General features: G+C 57.7%; 1 protein-coding gene across 1 annotated transcript in view; it reads right to left on the reverse strand.

Annotated features, from left to right (window-relative positions):
* The window catches only part of HS1BP3 (HCLS1 binding protein 3), a 33,238-nt gene extending 16,676 nt beyond the window's left edge, over window positions 1-16,562 (reverse strand). Inside the window, exons 1-4 of the mRNA XM_038560874.1 lie at window positions 16,439-16,562; window positions 11,435-11,600; window positions 7,616-7,823; window positions 5,284-5,500 (exon numbers count right to left, since the gene is read on the reverse strand). Of these exons, the coding sequence (XP_038416802.1) occupies window positions 5,284-5,500; window positions 7,616-7,823; window positions 11,435-11,600; window positions 16,439-16,470 (623 nt within the window). The 5' untranslated portion in view covers window positions 16,471-16,562. The remainder of the gene's footprint in view (window positions 1-5,283; window positions 5,501-7,615; window positions 7,824-11,434; window positions 11,601-16,438) is intronic.
* Between the last annotated feature and the right edge of the window lie 1,406 nt (window positions 16,563-17,968).

A 17,968-nucleotide genomic window follows, 5' to 3' on the forward strand; every position in this document is an offset into this window, starting at 1 on the left:
AAGAGGCAGAACTGGGACGGCCTGCCTACGCCTAATTCGGCTGGGCCGACCACACATTCAGCTTTCCCAGGGACTCTCAGGCCGTGCTCTAGGGGCCTGGACCTCCTCTCAGGGGAGAGGTGAGCTGAGGCCGAGGCGGCAGAGATCCAGGCTCTACTCCTGTCCCAACCAGGCCAATTCTCCCTCATTTGGCTTCATACATACTGGGGCTCTGTAGGGGATTTCTCTTGAGCTGAAATTTCTGCAAATGAATTAAAGAAGTGGAAAGCACTGTCACACCATTCATTCAGGCCAGACGCTGTGCGCTGACACGGACGGGGAAATACGGTCAGCAGAGCACGTAATGCTGCCCTAATGGGGGGTGTGGCTGTGATCAGAGGGGCAGCTCCAGGGTGCGGCCGGCGGTGGCCGTCATGGTGCCCCCTGCATTCCTCATTGATTTTGGTCTCAGGCCACAGCTGAGTGGTATCTGCAGAGATATAGGGCAAGGCCCGCCGGTGCTGGCTCACAGCCCAGCTGTGACCAGGAAGAGCCATGTCCTGGCAGGTGGCAGGTGAGAAAGTAGGGAAGCCTGAGAGCCAGAGGCGGGCCAGGACCGAGGGTAGCAGGAAGAGCCCTGAGCAACCCCCCAGCCCCCCGAAACCCCTGTGGGTAGCAGAGCCGTGGCCAGTGAACCTGCTGCTCCTGCCTCATCCAAGGCTTTCATCAGCTTTGGTTTCTGGGGCTCCTCAAATGCGAATTTCCCTAAATACGTGAATCACCTAAAGAACTCCTTAAAGCCCAAGTCTAAGAGGACTTCTCGCAAGCTCCAGGATGGTGCTGGATTCACAGCAGGGCTGGCTATCCTAGGCGGGGGTCAGAACATTAAAGACATCCCAAGCCAGTGAAGTGGCCACGAAGCAGCTCCTGTGCATCTCACCAGGCGGGGCTGAGGCCACCTGCACGGCCCCTCCACGGCCCACCCTGGGGGACCTCTTGCTCCCAAATCTCAGAAATAATAGTTTTGTGAGGTGATAGAAGTGGCAACTAACCTTACTGTGGTCACTACTTTTCAATATATACACACATTAAATCATCACATTGTATACCTGAAGCTCACACAATGTTATACGCCGATTTGTTCTCCATAAAACCGGGGCAAAGAGAAATAAATCTCCAAGTGGAGCAAATCTGGGGGTAACTGGCAGTGTGCTGAGAGGTTTTCAAAACCACAGAGTCATCCCAGAGCAGTGATTTTATCCAAATATAAGGAGTAAGACGTTTTTATACTACAACACATAGGAAACTTTGCAAAGATAAAGCAAAATATGTATACACAACTGTGACAAAATACAGGATTCACACTCCAAAAAAAAAAGGGTCTAGCCTCCTGACTTGAGGCCATCCCTGTGAGCAGAGAGAGGGAGGCCCAGCCCAGCTGTAAGGGAAGCCACATTCATGGAGGGACCAGCCTGCCCCTCGGGGAGCTGAGGGTCCTCTGGCACCTGGGGCTGGAGAGGGGCTCCCTGGGCACTGGGGGAACAGGTGGGGGGCAGCAACCTTGCCTGGTGGGCAGGGTTTGCAAAAGCAGAGATGCCTTCCCAAAAGAGAGGGGTTAAGTCCCTAAAAGAATCCTTTCCTGGAGTTGCACAACCAAGGTCCCCAGGGAAGAAGCTTCCAGGACCTTGCTCGAGGGCAGTTATCTGGGAGGAAAAGCTCCATACATGATAAAGCTCCTCACTGTCTGTAACAGAAAACACCACGATGCCCCCAGGCAGGCACCTGGCAATACCACTCACAGCACACCCACCGGGCCCAACGGACCAGCACAGTTAAGAACAGAGAAGTCAGTCTATTTACTGATCTAGAAAGACCTAGCATAGAAGCTGAAAATAAGCAAATTTTGGAATGGTGTACTCAACACAATCCCTTTTTTAGTATGAAAAACAGATATCCAGAGATGCCTGGGTGGCTTAGCAGTTGAGCATCCGATTTTGGCTCAGGGCATGATCCCGGGGTCCCAGGATCAAGTCCCACATTGGGCTCCCCATGGGAGCCTGCTTCTCCCTCTGTCCCTCTGTCTCATGAATAAATAAATAAAACATTAAAAAATGTGTATCCAAAACCATATACCTTCACGGCAAAAGGCCTTTTCACTGCGTCGTTAATTTTTCTGTTCCAGTCCTATGTTATTCAAGTTACAATTAAAGATGTTCCTAACAGGGTATTTCCGGCAGAAGGCAGAGCTATTATGGTAGAACTTCGTCTTTCTCAGACGTGTGAAGTCTCTAAAATAGTGAAACACGGGAACTGTGTACAACGCGCAAGGGGACCGTGAGAGGACAGAGAGAAGCGCTGCGCGTGTGGTTACCGGGTGGCCGGGACAGGGACGCTCCTGCAGACAGGAGGGCAGCAGGGCCAGGACGGGCCGCCTGAGAGCTCTCTCCCTCTCGAAGCACTTGGTACTGGTGTAGCAACTCGTCTTTTCCCTAATCAGAACCAGGTTTAGGAGACAAAGAAAAGCCAGGCCAGTCCTCGCACGGGGCTTTGTGCTGGCCACCCCCTCCCCCGCCCCCCAGCAGCCCTGCGGTGGAGCAACAGCGCCCCGCCTGGTCCACGGCAGGAAGGACCGGACGCCTATCACCTGGAAAATGTGGCTGCTCCAGAAAGCCAGGCCCAGATGGGTGCTTGGGGGGGGTACACATCTGGGAGAGTGGGGTGCTGCATCTGCAGGGGGACTTGAAGGCACCAGAGCGGGACATATACATGCAAGGCCTAAGTCTCCTGCAAGAACCAGAATGCTCCCCACTAACAGGCAGGTGGACAGCCTGCTCAAGAGTCAACAGGTCACAGTGGTGGGGGGCAGCAGGGGGGTCGGTGCGCTGCCACACACACAGGGCTCGGCCAAGTCCCTGCTCAACTGTCCTCAACTTTCCCATCTGTGAAAGGGGGATAATCCTAGGGCCTTGCCCACCTCCCACACTGCAGAGTAACTGGAATCAGGGGACAGTGCCAGGGGACGCCATTGCATCATGACTCTGCCATTGGTGGCTGCATGAATTTGGATGAGATATTTGTCTCCAGACTTCGGCTTCCACACACACGATGAGCCTGATGCCACTGCTGGCTTTCTAGAGCACCATTTCTCACACCAGATCCACACAGGTCCTGGGAGCAATGTGTCATGACCTCTTAAAAAAAAAAAAAGGGCAGAAATAGAAATGTCTATTTACATGAATGGGAATTGGTTCCTGGCATTTAATAAGCTCTCAAAAAGCCTTAGTTGTTTTGTTTTTATCCCTAAGATAATAACATAACTGCCCACTGCCACACCAGTCGTTAAAGGAGAAACTAGAAGGTCTGAAGCCTCTGGGATCCCTCTGAGGTGCTATGCTTTCCCAGGATCCAGGAATGAGGTCCCTGGAGTGCAGAGCTGGTGACGGTGCTGGGGGGCAGGTGGTCCCAGACAGCTGACGCATCCCACGAAAATCTGCTACTAGAAATAAGTAGGAAATTCAAGGCGGCCCTTGCCAACCCCAAAGAGCATTTTCCTACCCAAAAAAGGAGCCGCTTTGCTAAGCGTGACCTTCAGCCAAAGGCTGGCGTAAACCCTTGAAGTCCTTCTCAGTTTGGCTTCCCATGTGGTTACTCAGAACAACAGAGAACATGAGTTCAAACAAAGCCTTATCCTGACCCAAATAAAGCCCAAGAAGGGCCTGCAGGTCGTCCAAGGCTGATAAGAGTGGCTATGACTGGCTTCTCCCCATGTAACCTCGCACCCTCTCCCACTGGGCTGCTGACCCCCGTTCAGGTCAGGGCGGCTGTTGAGGGCCGGGTTGGGGGGCGAGGACACCTGACTCCTGGGTACCAGGGTGCTGCACGATTTCTGGCTCTGGTCCCACATCTCCTGGAGCACCAGATCTTCCCTGAGCACCAGATCTTCCCTTGTTCCCTCTAGGCTAGTCACAGGGCGGCCCTGCTGCCACACCTCCTGCGTGTCCCCAGCCTCACATCCCCTCCCCCACCTCCACCCCAGGAGAGAAAGGCTGGTGGATGGCGGGTAGAGCCTTCTAGACTGTGATTCTTATGCCCTTTATGGTGAACTTGCCCCTCCCTGACTTCTGGAACAGGACTTGCGAGACTGCCCTCCCCTCATCTGTTGACTGAACTTCGATCTCTCATCAGGGCAGATGGGATGTCACCCCAGGTCTGCGGTCTGATTCTGCTGAGGTGGTGGGGCAGTAAGCTGCGGCCATGAGAGGAGTGAAGCACTAGCATATCTGTTAACTCAGTGTCCACAGAGCCCTCCAGAGAGGTGCTATCATTCCCCTATTCCTTGCAGAGAACCAAAGACAAGGGGTAAGTTGCCAGGGACACATGGCTGGCAAATGGCAGACCCAAGATGAAGCCCAAGCGGTGAGGCACCAGAGTCCAGGACCCTGACCTAGATCTGAATCCCAGGACCAGTATTTACCGGCTGTCTGACCTTGGGCAGGGCCCTTGGCCTCTGCAAGCTTCGGTCTCTTTCACCTGTAGTGTGAGATAACGGCATCTCCTTGCAGGCAGGGTGTCAGTGAGTGCAAAGTACAAAGCTCCCCCCAGCACAAAACAGTCATGCGGCAGGGGCTCAGGAGCAGCACACTGATGCCGTAAGGCCGCTGGAGGGCCAGGAAAGGAGAAGGCCGCAGGATGTGGAGTCAGGACACCGAGGGGCCACCGAGACCACACCTGCTTACCTCTTCTCCAGCCAGTGTACCTGTGTGCGCACACCTGTGTGCACGTGTGTACAGGTAAAGGCGACACCTCTGACCAGCCAGGGGGCCCCAGGCCTCACTCTATCATCTTCATCACACACAGGTGGCACCTTACAGGTTATCAGTTCCTTCCACCCGTGTGATTTATGGGCCTTACGACTGCCTTGTGGGGAGGCAGGGCCCAGGTAAGCACCCCTGCTTTAAGAACAGTGAAATAGGGCCCACGGAGCTCCGATCGTATGCCATGAGTCCCAGGCTGCCGGTGATGAGCGGAGGTGGGGGGTGGAGGGCCCAGCCCAGGGCTCTGGGGCCGCTGAGCTGTCGGGGGTGGGGGCAGCTCTGCTGGGACTCAGTGCAGAGCTGGGGACCAGGAGCCTGCCCTGTGGCCAGGGAGGAGAAGGCAATACCTGAGCCCAGCCCGAGCACACCAGGCCACATGGAGTGATGACCCAGGGAGACGGGTTTTCTCAGACTTCCAGGATAGAGGGAGAGAGGAGCCGTCACCAGAGAGCCTGGAGCAAGCCAGAGGAGGCTCTATCCAGAGACCTACCGCATGATGCCCAGAGGGTCCAGTGCCTCTTCCTCTTCCTCCTCAGATTCTCCTGCATCCTCACCCTTCAGGTCTGGGATGGGCAGATCCTCACCCTCCGCTCGGTCCTGCTGCTCGAAGAAGTCAAAAGCCTCCGCATCATCCTGGGCCTGGTTGTGTGCATCCAGGACGGAGACATCTCTGCTGGAAAGATCCGCAGCCCCTGGAGATCTGGTGCCTGTGGAAGGACACGGAAATGAGCACCTGACAGCCATGGCCAGGGGACAAGGGGGCGACGCACCACACCCCAGCTCCTGTGCCAGGACCTGTGCTAGGGGCTTCCTACCGTGTCCTGGGACAAGTGTGGTGGGTCTGGGTAGACAAGGGGCAGCCAGGGCTCCAAGCCTAGAGCCTACAGCAAAGCCTCAGTGGAGTGCTTATAGGTGGGAGCCTTGGAACAAGTTGGCACCACCCCAATAACAGAGCCTATGGCCCCAGGCTAAGGGTAGGAAACGCCCGCCAGTGTACATTGTCAGGGAGCTCTGGCAATCACACAGGAAGGCCCACTCCAAGGGTCTGGGCACTTAGACCATGAACCCAATGGATACATAGTGACCCCATGGAAGATTCCAGAACAAGCTGTAATGGCTCCATTACAAACTGGCTTACATCAGCACTTCTCAAAGCATGGCCCACAGACGGATGTTCATGATGCGGTAAGCACAGAAAGGGAGAGCAGGCATCTGGAAACTTCCATAGCAGCTTGGCATTGTCACGACATCCAGGCATGTGATTTTGTATTTGTGAAAGTATCTGTCTGTGACAGATTGGGAATACAAATCTAGTCCTTCCCCACGGATGGATTGAGAAACACGGGTTTGGACTACTTGTTCATCTCTATCCAGATAGTTACCAAGTGTAGATCTTTGAAAACAGTTCCTTAAAAAAGAAAATACCACGCTTAGATAGAGAACCTACCAGATGCCTGGCATAGAGGAAATTAATATGTACACCAAAGTAATACGTGTGACCGCGTTACATAAAACTCAGCAGTAATGATTACGTTGCCTCATATTGCGCTTTGTTATTTTATTAGGACAAATGTGAAAAAACCATTCGAAATCGCATGAAACTTCAAGTTCACATAAGAGGCATCGTGTAAAAATCATCTCAGAGGGGCGGATTCACTGAACCGCCCCTTTGTAAAAATTGTAAAAATTTTTGTGTAAAATTGTAAAAATCCACGTGAGGGATCCTGTCTGCACCTTCACTTTACAGATTAAGAAACGGAGGTGCAGAAAGGCTAGGAGAGTTAGACCATCTTATCCCGCTTCTCTGTAACCCAGGGGCCAGGAGATCTGGAGTTTCTTCCTGTTATGGGTCAGCTGGAGCCCCCACATCACAGGCAACACAGCCCACTGGGAAGCAAGCAGGTCGTGACTGGGACCTCGCCACCAACGACCCGGGGCCGGCAGGCACCTATGAGAGAGAAGAACCTGTCGCCTTACCCAGCCCCAGCCTTCTGTGCATTCACCGCCTTTGCTTTCTTTATCCCTCACCCTTAAACGTTTTTTTGGCTTATTTGCTGTTAATTGTCTTCTGAAAGACTCCCCTCTGTCTTGTGGAGCTTAGAGACCACAGTCATCGGGGAGGAAGAGCTAAACAGAACAGTCCAGAGAAGACAGAGTCGGGGGGCAGGGAGAGCCCAGCACCTGCCTCGGGGACCCCTCCCTTGCCCAGAGGCACAGAAGCACCTCATCTGCCTCGGGGCACCTGTGTGAGCCCGGCCAGCGCCAGGGGTGCTGGGTTGGGGGGTAAGTGTTAGCCAGCCTTCTAGAGCACCTCCTGCCCGGCAGGCTCTGTTGTAGGCACTTCACATGTGAGAGCTCCCTGACTTCTCACGCCACCTGGCAGCCAGGCATCCTCCCCTCTGAGAGCTGAAGAAACTGGAAGGGGGACGAGGTGGCTGTGGACACGGCCTGAAAGGGTCTGAGGTCCCCATTACTGGGCCAGCGTGGGGGGAGCCTCTGGCGGCCATACCCACCCACATCGCTGGGCCAGGTCCCCAGGCCGAGCGGGGCGGGGGTGTGTGTGTGTGTGTGTGTGTGTGTGTGTGGAGGGGTTGGGAGGGCTCTGGGGATGGCCGGGAGGGGCATGGGTGGGGTCAGTCCTCGAGGGCCGGTGCGTCTCCTCCTGCCCCTCGCCCTGGCCCACCTGCCCCAAGAGGCTGGCGGAAGCTTCCCGGCTGCAGGCAGAGGCCGCGGCACCACTCGCCTCGGCCAGGGCAGCAGGGCAGCGAGGCCTCGTTCTGGGCCAGCGGAGACCTCGGGGTTCGGGACGGAGCCTCAGGTACCTAGAAACTCTAGCAGCTCGGGGCTTCCTGCCAACTCGGCGTCCCTGGAGACACAGCGCAGAATCTCATTGAACACGGCTCTTCTTTCCCGGATGTCGGACTCCCCGACGAACAGGACCTTCTTGGGGAGCGGGGGAAGGCTGGCCGTGGGATGACGACTGCTCAGCTTCTGGTAGAACTCCTCAATCTCACTGTACTTTCTGGAGACCTGGAATGAGAGGGGCACGTGCCTCCTACCCTCTCCTCACCCCGCTCCGTCCGACAGCTACTCGGAGTCGCCCGGACAGCTGCCCCGACGGGCGCCTGGGCGTCCTCGCTCTCTGACCCCGCAGCCCCCCCCCCAGGCTCCATTCCCAACACCCCCAAGCAGCGCTAGGCTAAATGGCTGACGTCTTAGTAGCCAAAGGGAAGATACAGTCACTGTGGATTCCATTCGCTGTCACAGGTCCAGGTAGACACATCCGACACAGGGGCCCTGGCCTGGCCCGTGGGTGACCACGGAGGCTGGCTGCCTCCATTCTGGGCCCTCAGCATATTAGTGGGGTGACCTCGCGGTCTGGCCGGCTGTTAGGTCACCTTCCCACAACAGCACGAGTCACCTATTCTCAGCACAGATCTCGGATGGTTCTCCCGTGCACGAGCAGCAGCCTTCTGGTGGGGACGGTCCCTACAGTGCTCATGTGGAGAAGGAGCAGCTGTGGTACGGCTGTTTGTCGGCGCTGCTGTCAGCCAGGACCCCACTGCACCCTGGGACTCCAGGGACGCAGGCCACTCGAGTCACCCTGAGAGCGCACTCAGTTTCCGGCTGAGTTTGCTCTGTGAGAGGTCACCCCAGCATGGTCTCTGCCCCACAAGGCTCGGGCCTCATGTGGAGCGAGCAGCTGTAACACGGGGTGGTGGTGGCATCGCTGTAGTCTGTGTAGCCCAAGGTGGGCTCTCTAAGAGGCCCCCTGCCCTGAGCCACATACCCCAGCACTCCCAGCGTCCTCCCCTGTCTTGGACCCTGTGCTCTCCCTGTATGCTAGACCTGTCTCCCCGGCTCCTCCGAGGGAGCATGGGGCATGGAGCGTGCAAACACGGATACTCCCACTTCTGCTCCCAGGCCAGGGCTGTGTCTGCAAGCACAGCACTACTGAAATGCCGGTGTGGCCGATGGACTGGGGGCGGGGGGCAGGGGGAGGGGGCCAAGGCAGGTGGGTGGAGGTGCTGACATGAGACCTGGCAACCCCGGTGCACAGCTGTGTCAGTGCACGCGCCCTGGCTAACCAGAACTCTCACCAGTCCCCCCAGCCTGTGAGAGTCTCAGAGGCCGGCAGGTGTTTGGGGCGGAATTAGGATCTGAGCGCCCGGGGCCCCACACATACACTGAGGGGTCATCTGGGACAGGAGGCTGCAGCCTGCAGTTGTCAACACCAGGGCCTGGCTCTGGAGCTTTCCTGAGAACAGCCCTCGAGGAAAGGTAAGAGGATCCTTTCACAGAAGTGATGCAGGCTCTAATCCCTGGTGCTCCTGAGGATGGTGACTCCAGCCAGGCTGACTCAGCCCAGGCCTGAGCGGAGTTCTGACCCTGAGGGCTGAGCGCCCTCTGCTGGCCTGACAGCGCCATGCGGGCCCAGCCCCCGGACCCACCAGGACTGGGGGCCTGGAAGCTTTGAGTCTCCAGAGCTCTGATGCTGATGGTGCGAGGGGGCGGGCAGTTTTAAGTCAGGGTGTCACCCCATCCAGGGCCCACATTTAGCAGTGTTCCAAAGCCAGGGCTTTTCATGTGGCTGCCTGAACAGCAGCAAGAGGAGGCTAAGAGAGAGGCAGGGAGTGCAGAGGGCGGGAGCTCCTGTTTATCTGGCGCGTCCACGTGCAGGGTAGACGGCACTGCTACCCGGAGTCTCTGGCGAGAGTGTGTGTGCCTGTGCCACCAGCACACGTGGAGTCCGCCAAAGAGCAAGCGTACACAGTGCCCCTGTCTGGGGGCTGGTTTTACTTTCTGATCAGCAATTAAATTCATTTTTCTATTAAAACATGTATATCCGGGGACCCCTGGGTGGCTCAGCGGTTTGGCACCTGCCTTCAGCCCAAGGCGTGATCCTGGAGTCCCGGGATCGAGTCCCGTGTCAGGCTCCCTGCATGGAGCCTGCTTCCCCGGCCCCCTGCCTGTGTCTCTGCCTCTCTTTTTCTCTCTGTCTCTCATGAATAAATAAATAAAATCTTTAAAAAAAAATGTATATCCTTTTCAGAAATAGAATGCAAAACGCTTTTTTTCTTTTAAGCTAAATCTCAAAACTTCAGAGATTTTCAGGCTTTGGGTTGCATCCCCAGATTTCATGGGGCGTAAATGCATGCTTCTCTGCTCTCACAGGTGGTTCAAATGCCTGAGAAGCACCTGCACGAATGGCCACGCAGGCACGCACACACACCCTCTGCAGGGTGTGGGTGTCACTGGTCAGAAAAGTGGCACTGGTGTGATGCGTGGAGGTATAGAGACATCTTCACGCACAGCCTCACACGTAAGGCTGGCCCTTGGCATGGGACAAGCAGGCTGGCGTGGATGCTCCTCAGAGCTCCCAGAATGCTGTTTCCATTATTGACCAAAAGTCAATCCAAGTAGCAAATGAAAGACTTTTAGACATCATGCTCTTTTAGATGTTTCCGGTGTGTTAAGTATCCCTCAAAGAAACACCTGTGCCATACATTTTTATCTCCTGAGAAGGGGATACCTCTGCTACCAGGTCACCAGGGCCAGGTAATTCACTGTTTCCCTTTCTGTCTTGGCTGCCAGGAGATTCAGAACCCTCCATGTGCAAAGCTGTGGCTACTGATCCCGTCTATACCACAGGGCGCTTGTTCATTTTACCTTTATCTTAAAGCTTTTTTTTCCCTTAGCTCCTGTGACTCCTCGACTTCTCTCCCCGTGGCCTCAGCAGCTCCTCCCTCTCCATGACTGTCCCCGGGCTGCTGTGTCTCTGGGGTTCCCTCCTAAACCCTCCCCTCCGCCCTTCACATCCACCTACTCCCAGGCTTTCAACCTCACCTCTAAGCTGACGTCTCCCAAACCTGTGTCCTAGGCCTTCACAGTCCACCCCCCCCGCCAGACCTGCCCCTCTGCACCTTACTTCCGTTGGTGCGGATGGACGGTCAGTCAGCAGATGACACACCCGTTACCTTGGAGATATTTTACAACTGTCTGCCTCCCCCTCACACCAACCATGACCGGCCTGCCTTTGGCCCTCCCCTGGGGCAGCACTGGCCCCGTACCTGGGCCCCTTGTCCCTGCCCCTGCCTGGTTCCGTCCAACCCAACTTTACTCCCCTCCAGATGGGCCAGGGAGTCACTCCCCTACTGAAAACTCCTCCTTGGCTGCAAGATGAGTCAGGCTCCCTACGTGCCCTCCATGACCTGGACTCTGCCCGTCGCCTCCCGCTTCCTCCAGGATGATACTCAACTGTGGGCAGCTCCCCGCGCACAAAACCCTGCGCCCGCCCCGCTGAGGCTGTGCCCTCCGCCCGGACACCCTTCCCCGGCTGTGCAGCTCTACTCGCTCAGCCCTCAATCTTCTGAGAAATCCTCCAGAACATTTCCCGAGGTGGGTCAGGTGCCTCTTCACATGCCCACAGCCCCTTGTGCTCCCGGCACGGCCTGCATCTCTTTACAGGTCTATCTCCACGGACCAGAAGCTCCTGATCTGTCCTTGTGCACTTACTGCCCGACCGGCCCTGGCCCTCTCAGGCCCCACATCCTGATGCCGCTCACGCCTTGTGGCGGGTGTGTCTGTGCACCTGGTCCCCGGGCCCCCTGGGGAGCATCCCGGCAGAGTCCCGGGCTCACCAAGAACTGGACGACATCCTCGGGCCGGTGCTTGGCCGACTTGAACGCCGCCAGCCGGGTTACCACCAGGATCTGGTACTCCACGTGGCCTGACATCATCTTGCCCCGCACCTCCTGGTGCTGGGGCACGGTCAGGTCGAGGCCCGTGTGGACATTCTGAACTCGCCTGCCAAAGGGAAAGAAGGCAAAGGAAGCTCAGGTTCAGGTCAGCAGGCTTCTCGAGCGAAACGCAGACAGGACCTCAGGGTGGCCTGCAGGCCTGGCTGGGAAGCTGCGCCGCTGGCTGTCCTCAGCGGCCCCTGCTTTGGGCCACCGAGACCACCACACACGGGCCCCTCACAAGGCCTGGGCCCTCCCAAACGGCTGACCCCAGCAGGAAAACAAGTGGGAACAGAAGAGACGGGGCTCGGGGCAAATCACTAACAGTGACGTGTGTCCCACATGCTCGGTGCATGAGTCCCCGCAGGATTTGGAGGGACGGCATCTGGGGCTCTGTTCTCTCCAAGGAAAGTGCCTGGCTCTGCGCACAGCCCAAGGACACGCCGCCAGGAACCCCAGTAGAGACACAGCTCTTCAGCCCATCGGCGGGCCGCAGACCTACGACAGAACCTGCCCGGGGCGGGTAGGATGGAAAGGGCACTGGATGCAGGGCCCCCATTAGCCTCGGGGCCCCGCAAGGCACTGAGGAGGCTGCTGTGTGAGGCTTTGAGAGGGTGCTCAGTAGAACATCGCGGCTCTTGGAGAATCTGTACGCGCTCCCCACGCATACTGAATTGTACGGGGGGCAAACGAGTCATGAAACGTTTTCTCTCAAGTGATAAAAAACGGTAACTGTGCCCTTATCCTCTGTAAGGGGGTAACGTAGACCCACGTGGACAAATACATGTCACACAAACACCTGTGACAGGACCCCTCCTCATCAAGGTGGAGACCTACTATGTGCTCGGCAGGACTTCCAGGACAGGAGCAAAGGGATGCTCTGAGGAGGAGGGCGCTTCTGCACTAAAACTATACCAGGGCAAGGGCCTTTCCCTCTCTGGACTAATGTCCCGATCATTTAGAGACACTCTGTCCCCCGGGGCTCCTTCCACACGGATTCCTGCCACCTCCACACTAGGCATGCAACACCATCACCATGTTGATGCCGCTGTCACTCAACTAGGGAGGACAACTGCCATTCGCCTGCATATGGTCCATACACAAGCCTGGACCAGACAATCCTCCACACACATGAACGTCCTCATGTGGCACAAGGTGCGCTGTCATAAGCACTGGCCACTTGGGAAAGCCCAGGCGAGGCCAAATGCACCTCTGCGAGATGGAAAAGCACACCTGACTTATCAGCCCTCCTTTCCTTTGGCCAGTAACCTAATGAGCATTCTTGGCCTTACACTGAGGTGAGACCATGGTGCTCCTGGCTTAGCGCATCGTCTACTTGGGGGTTCCTGCTACAAGGGCAGGGGCACAGAGTGGATTAAAAGGGAGCCTGGTAGCAGCTGGCACTGCTGCAGGCTCTACGGACCTCACCTAAGAGTCACTCCTTCCTGGCTGCCCTGCAGTGGGTCACAATTGCTCAGACCCATTTAAAGAGAAGGGAAGAGGCACAAAAAGGGAGTCACCTGTCCGGGGCTCAGCAAGTCAGAGGTGAAGCCAGGGTTCACACCCAGGCAGCTGCCCCAGAGCCCGGGGCTGTCTCTTCTCAGGTGGAGGGAAGTAGGCATTAGGATCATTATGGCAACGGGGCATAGGTGGGTGGAAGTGCAGAGGAGCGGGGCCTCTTGGCCAAGAAAAGCAGGTGTGAAGGACCCCCTGACCTCCCTGCTGGCAGGAACCTCCTGTTGGCCGTGCTCACTCTCTCCCTCTTAGTACCTTGCATTTGGCAGTTCTTTGGCCCCGCGAGGGCCTGCAGTTCACCACCTCAGTGCCATCCACTGTCCCTCCTGTTCCCGTCATGCCTCCTCCGCTGGGAGGCCCTGACGTGCCACTACTGGAACCAACTGCGTCCGGCCTCTGCTCCTCTGCTCACTCCGGGTCTCTGCCTCCTTTGTACTGGGACCTGGGACTGGGACACTCATACATGCCACCTGGTCCCACAACCTGCAAGCTGCAGCCTGGGTCTGGCACCCCTCCCTTAGACTAGATCTGAGCTTCTCAAAGTGTGGTCCCTGCTGCATCGGTGTCACCTGGGAAATTCAGGCCCCTGAATTGAAGCCCTGGGGAGGGGGGGACCCATTATCTTCATGTTGCCAACTCCTCCAGGTAACCTTTTTTTTTTTTAATTTAAAGATTTTTATTTATTTATTCATGAGAAACACACAGAGAGAAGCAGAGACACAGGCAGAGGGAGAAGCAGGCTCCATGCAGGGAGCCTGATGTGGGACTCGATCCCGGGACTCCAGGATCACGCCTTGGGCCAAAGGCAGGTGCCAAACTGTTGAGCCACCCAGGGATCCCCATCCTCCAGGTAACTCTGATGCATCCCAGCCTGACTCACTCACTCTCCCGCTCCCCTGGACCCCGGGCAAACTTTTGCCATAAAAGGCCAGATTAAGTAAACATTTTGGGCTTTACAGGACATATGACCTCTGTCACAACTACTCAAGGCAGCCATGTGGCATGACAGCAGCCACAGATGACATATAGACTTTATTTACAAAAGGGAGAGGTGGGCAGGACTTGGCTCCTGGGTGTAGTATTCCCAGCTATGCCTTAGACCAAGCTTCTCCACCCTCAAGTGCATCCCAGTCACTTGAGGAAGCTGTCAATATGCAGATTTGGATTCAGCGGGTCTGGGACGGGGCCTAAGAGTCCGCATGTCCAGCCAGCTCCCAGGGGATGCAGATGCTACTCTGCTGTTCCTGGGACCATCTGCCGAGCAGCAAGGCATGGAGTCGAAGCTGCCTCTCTCAACAAACTGCCCATAAGCGCCCAATACCTGTTCTTCCCCGAAAGCTCTGGTTCTTATTTCACTGAGAAGGGCAGCAATCAGAGAAATCCCTGCATCCATTTCCCTGACCCCTGGGGACACACTGGTTGGCTCCTACCTGAGGTAGGTTTCTGGATCTTCCCCCTCCCTTCTCTCTCTCCCTTCACCTCCTCCTCACCATAGTCCCCCCACTGCTTCCAAGCCCACAGTTCTTCACTGCCTCATCCAACACTCCCCCAGGCGTACTCCACTCCAGCCATGCTGGCCTCCTTGCTGGTGTCCAAGCACCCCCTGCCCCAGGACATTGGCTCTGCTGTCCTCTCTGCTCGGTACGTCTTGTTCAAGGTATCCTCATGGCTCTCTCCCTCAGGGAGCTTGTCAGGATCTGCCCAACTGCCATTCCATCAGAATGACACTCCTGGACAAATCAGCACACCCCAAAACCCAGCACTCATTCCTCCTATCTCCTCCCCCCCACCACTTTATTTTCCTTCATGCCAGTTATGATCCCTGACACATTATCTATTTACCTACTGTCCAGCTGTCCCCACTGAAGCTCCACGAGGTGGGCTTCATTTTGTTCACTGCTGCACCCTAGAATCTGAGCCAGTACTTGGGACAGAGTAGGCACTCGATCAGTAGCTGCTGGATGAACGCAGGTGTGAATGCATGTGGTGGTGAGTGGAAAGCTGAGTTGGGGCCCAAGTGTGAAGAGCCTGCCTGGTGGCTGGTCTCAAGTGTTGGGACCCACCCTGTGGGCAGCTCCTTGGATTGGCCAGTGCCTGCCAGCAGGAAGGACTGAGCACCACCCACCTGGCCTTCATCACCAGCACCCATCACTGTGAGCCAGCCCTGCTCACAGGGTTGGGGCAGTGAGGGGAGCCACCCACCCCCTTCCGAAGAACCCCACTCCAAAGTCACACCATGTGGTGTGTGTGTGTGTGTGTGGGGGTGCTGAGGGGGGATGTCTGCTGCCAGCCCTATTCACACCTGCCAATCTCAAACCTCCTTTTTGCAGAAAATGCAACTGGCTCCAGGAGAGGTGACTTATGTAGCACCAGATACACCTCTTTTGACAATGACAACACAACCTGTGACCTCACTGCGTCATGCAGAGGACACCAAACAGGTTCTGGCATCAGGGTTTACTTACAGAATCACATTTTTCTAGACCTGAAGTGACCGAGGATACATCAGATTACAGCTGGAAAAACAACAGTTGGGCTGGGAAATCAATAACATTCGTTATGCAATCAACTGACATCTTCGACCAAGACTCTTGTAGGGGGAACAAGAGGGGTGTCCATGAAAACACCGTGGTCCCTCTACAGAGGAGTCAAAGCATGTGCATCCCATCCTTCCCAGGGTCCATCTTGCCCTGGGTCCCCCAGGTCGGGGTCAGGGTGGGGCCACACTGCACCTGCTGCCTCCCGAGGCCTCCTCTGCTGTAACTTGCACTTCTCCGAGCTACTTCCTTGAGCAGCTGCCACCTCTTCCCTCCCCTCCACCTGGTTAACTCCTACTCTTCCCGCTGCGGCGCCGGGGCCCTTGCACTGTGCGCCCACGGCAACCCCCACGGCGACCTGAACCTACTACCTCCCCCCGCTTCTGGCCCCCGCGGGTGTTCATGCCGGGTGCCCTGCAGAGCCGGGCCTTCGTGATTCCCCCCATCCCCAGGGCCATGCACCGCGCCTGGCACACAGCGAGCCCTGAAAGGATGCGTAAACTGTATTTTCGGGGCTGAAAAGAAACGAACCGTGCAGAGACGGGGAGAAGTGACCCCCTCTCCGCCCGCCGGCGGGGCCGGCCAATCCCGGCCTTCCACCGGGTCCTGGACGGGTCCGTTACCCTTTTAAGGGCCTCAGTTTTGCCATCTGTAAAACGGGGACACTCCATGCGCCCACCTCTCCTGCAGGGCGGTGGAGCGGCCGAGCCCGGACAACGCGCCGGGGCGCTGGCGAGGCCGGGCCGCGAGGCCAGGGGGCCGGACGCCCCCGCCTGCTCCTCCGACTGGGGCGCATGGAGCTCGTTCGCGCGCACCCGAGGCTCCGCGGCGCCGGGCACGGGGTCTGGCTCACCTGGAGGTGACGAGCACCGCCGGGGACTGCATGACCGCGGGGGCTCCGGGCGGGGCGCACGGTCACGGGACCCGCTGGCGCTGGCGCTGGCGCCGGCGTCGCCACGTCCCCGCCCCGCGCGCTCGGCCCGCCCCGGCCCCGGCGCCGGCCCCGGCCCCGGCCCCGGCCCCGGCCTCCGCCCGCCCCCTGGCGGCCGCCGCGAATTTCCGGCCTCCCTGGAACTTGGGCGCGGACGGCGCTCGGACTGCGCGGCGGGAGGCCCGGGTCCAGCTAGGCCCCGCCCCCGCCCCGGCCGGCCCCGCCCCCTGCTCCTCCAGGCCCCGCCCCCGCCCCGCCCGGCCCCGCCCCCTGCTCCTCCAGGCCCCGCCCCCGCCCTCCTTGGCCCCGCCCCGCCCTCCAGGCCCCGCCCCCGCCCCTCCCTGGCCCCGCCCCGCCCCCCGCGCCCGGACCGCTGTCCTGAGCCAACCCTGCGGCCAGGAGGCGAGCGAGCAAAAGCGGGGGAGCCTCGCTGGTACCCGCAGGGCCGGGTCTGCGCCAGGTGTCCCGGCAGCCACAGCGCCCGGTTCACTGTTGGGACTGCCCGGAGTGTCCCGGCTCAGACGCTAAATTACCTGGCTCCCCTGGCTTGGGGAGGGTGTCGGGAAACAAGGCAGCCAGTGGTCACTTAGAGGAGGGTCAAATGAGGTAACCCCTAACCCAGCAAACAAGACCCAGCCGACCCGACCCGTTCTGGGGCGTTGTCTAAAGCAGCAGCCGCCGAGCACTCCAGAGGCCTGCCGGTGGCTTTCCGCGAAGAGGCGGGCAGGGTCTTCCCAACCAAAGCTTCCCAAAGCTGCTTTTCTCTCCCCCGCTGCAGAGACGTCGTTGGGACGCTTGCTAAAACCCCACGGAGGACTTCCTGAGGCTGCTGCGATCTCGATGGGCTCTGGACTCCCGGAGCAGGGGGGCCGGGCCCAGCTCAGTACACTCAGTACAGCAAGGGGTGGGGGGAGTCGGGCTCCACCTTCCCCATGGTCCTGGTGCTGGGTCAGGGTCAGGGTCAGGGGTGGAAGACTGGAGGGGGCAGCAAGGAGAGGGGGGTTCTTACTAAACCCACCTAGCAGGATTCTTGCTGAAGGCAGGCCAGGACTTAGACATCATATGTGGAAGTGATCAGTTTTCCCCCCAGGGGGTGGGGGGAGTTGGTGGGGGGGGGGCAGTTGTCTCTCAACTGACTTAACAGGATTCTTTTTTCTTTTTTTAATTTTATTTACTTATGAGAGACACACAGAGCGGGCAGAGACACAGGCAGAGGGAGAAGCAGGCTCCATGTGGGGAGCCCGACATGGGACTGGATCCGGGGACCCAGGGAATCACCATCTGAGCCAAAGGCCGATGCTTAACCACTGAGCCACCCAGTGCCCCTGCTACCCAGTAATTCTATCAGGAAACTCCAGCTGTGCAACCACCTGTAAGGTGGGCCAGAGTCCACAGTGACATTTAGTTAATATGTTTGTGCTGCTCCAATGTGTAGCACTAACGAGAATTCTG

This window comes from Canis lupus, chromosome 17, assembly GCF_011100685.1.
Source record: "Canis lupus familiaris isolate Mischka breed German Shepherd chromosome 17, alternate assembly UU_Cfam_GSD_1.0, whole genome shotgun sequence".
NCBI classification, from domain to species: domain Eukaryota; kingdom Metazoa; phylum Chordata; class Mammalia; order Carnivora; family Canidae; genus Canis; species Canis lupus.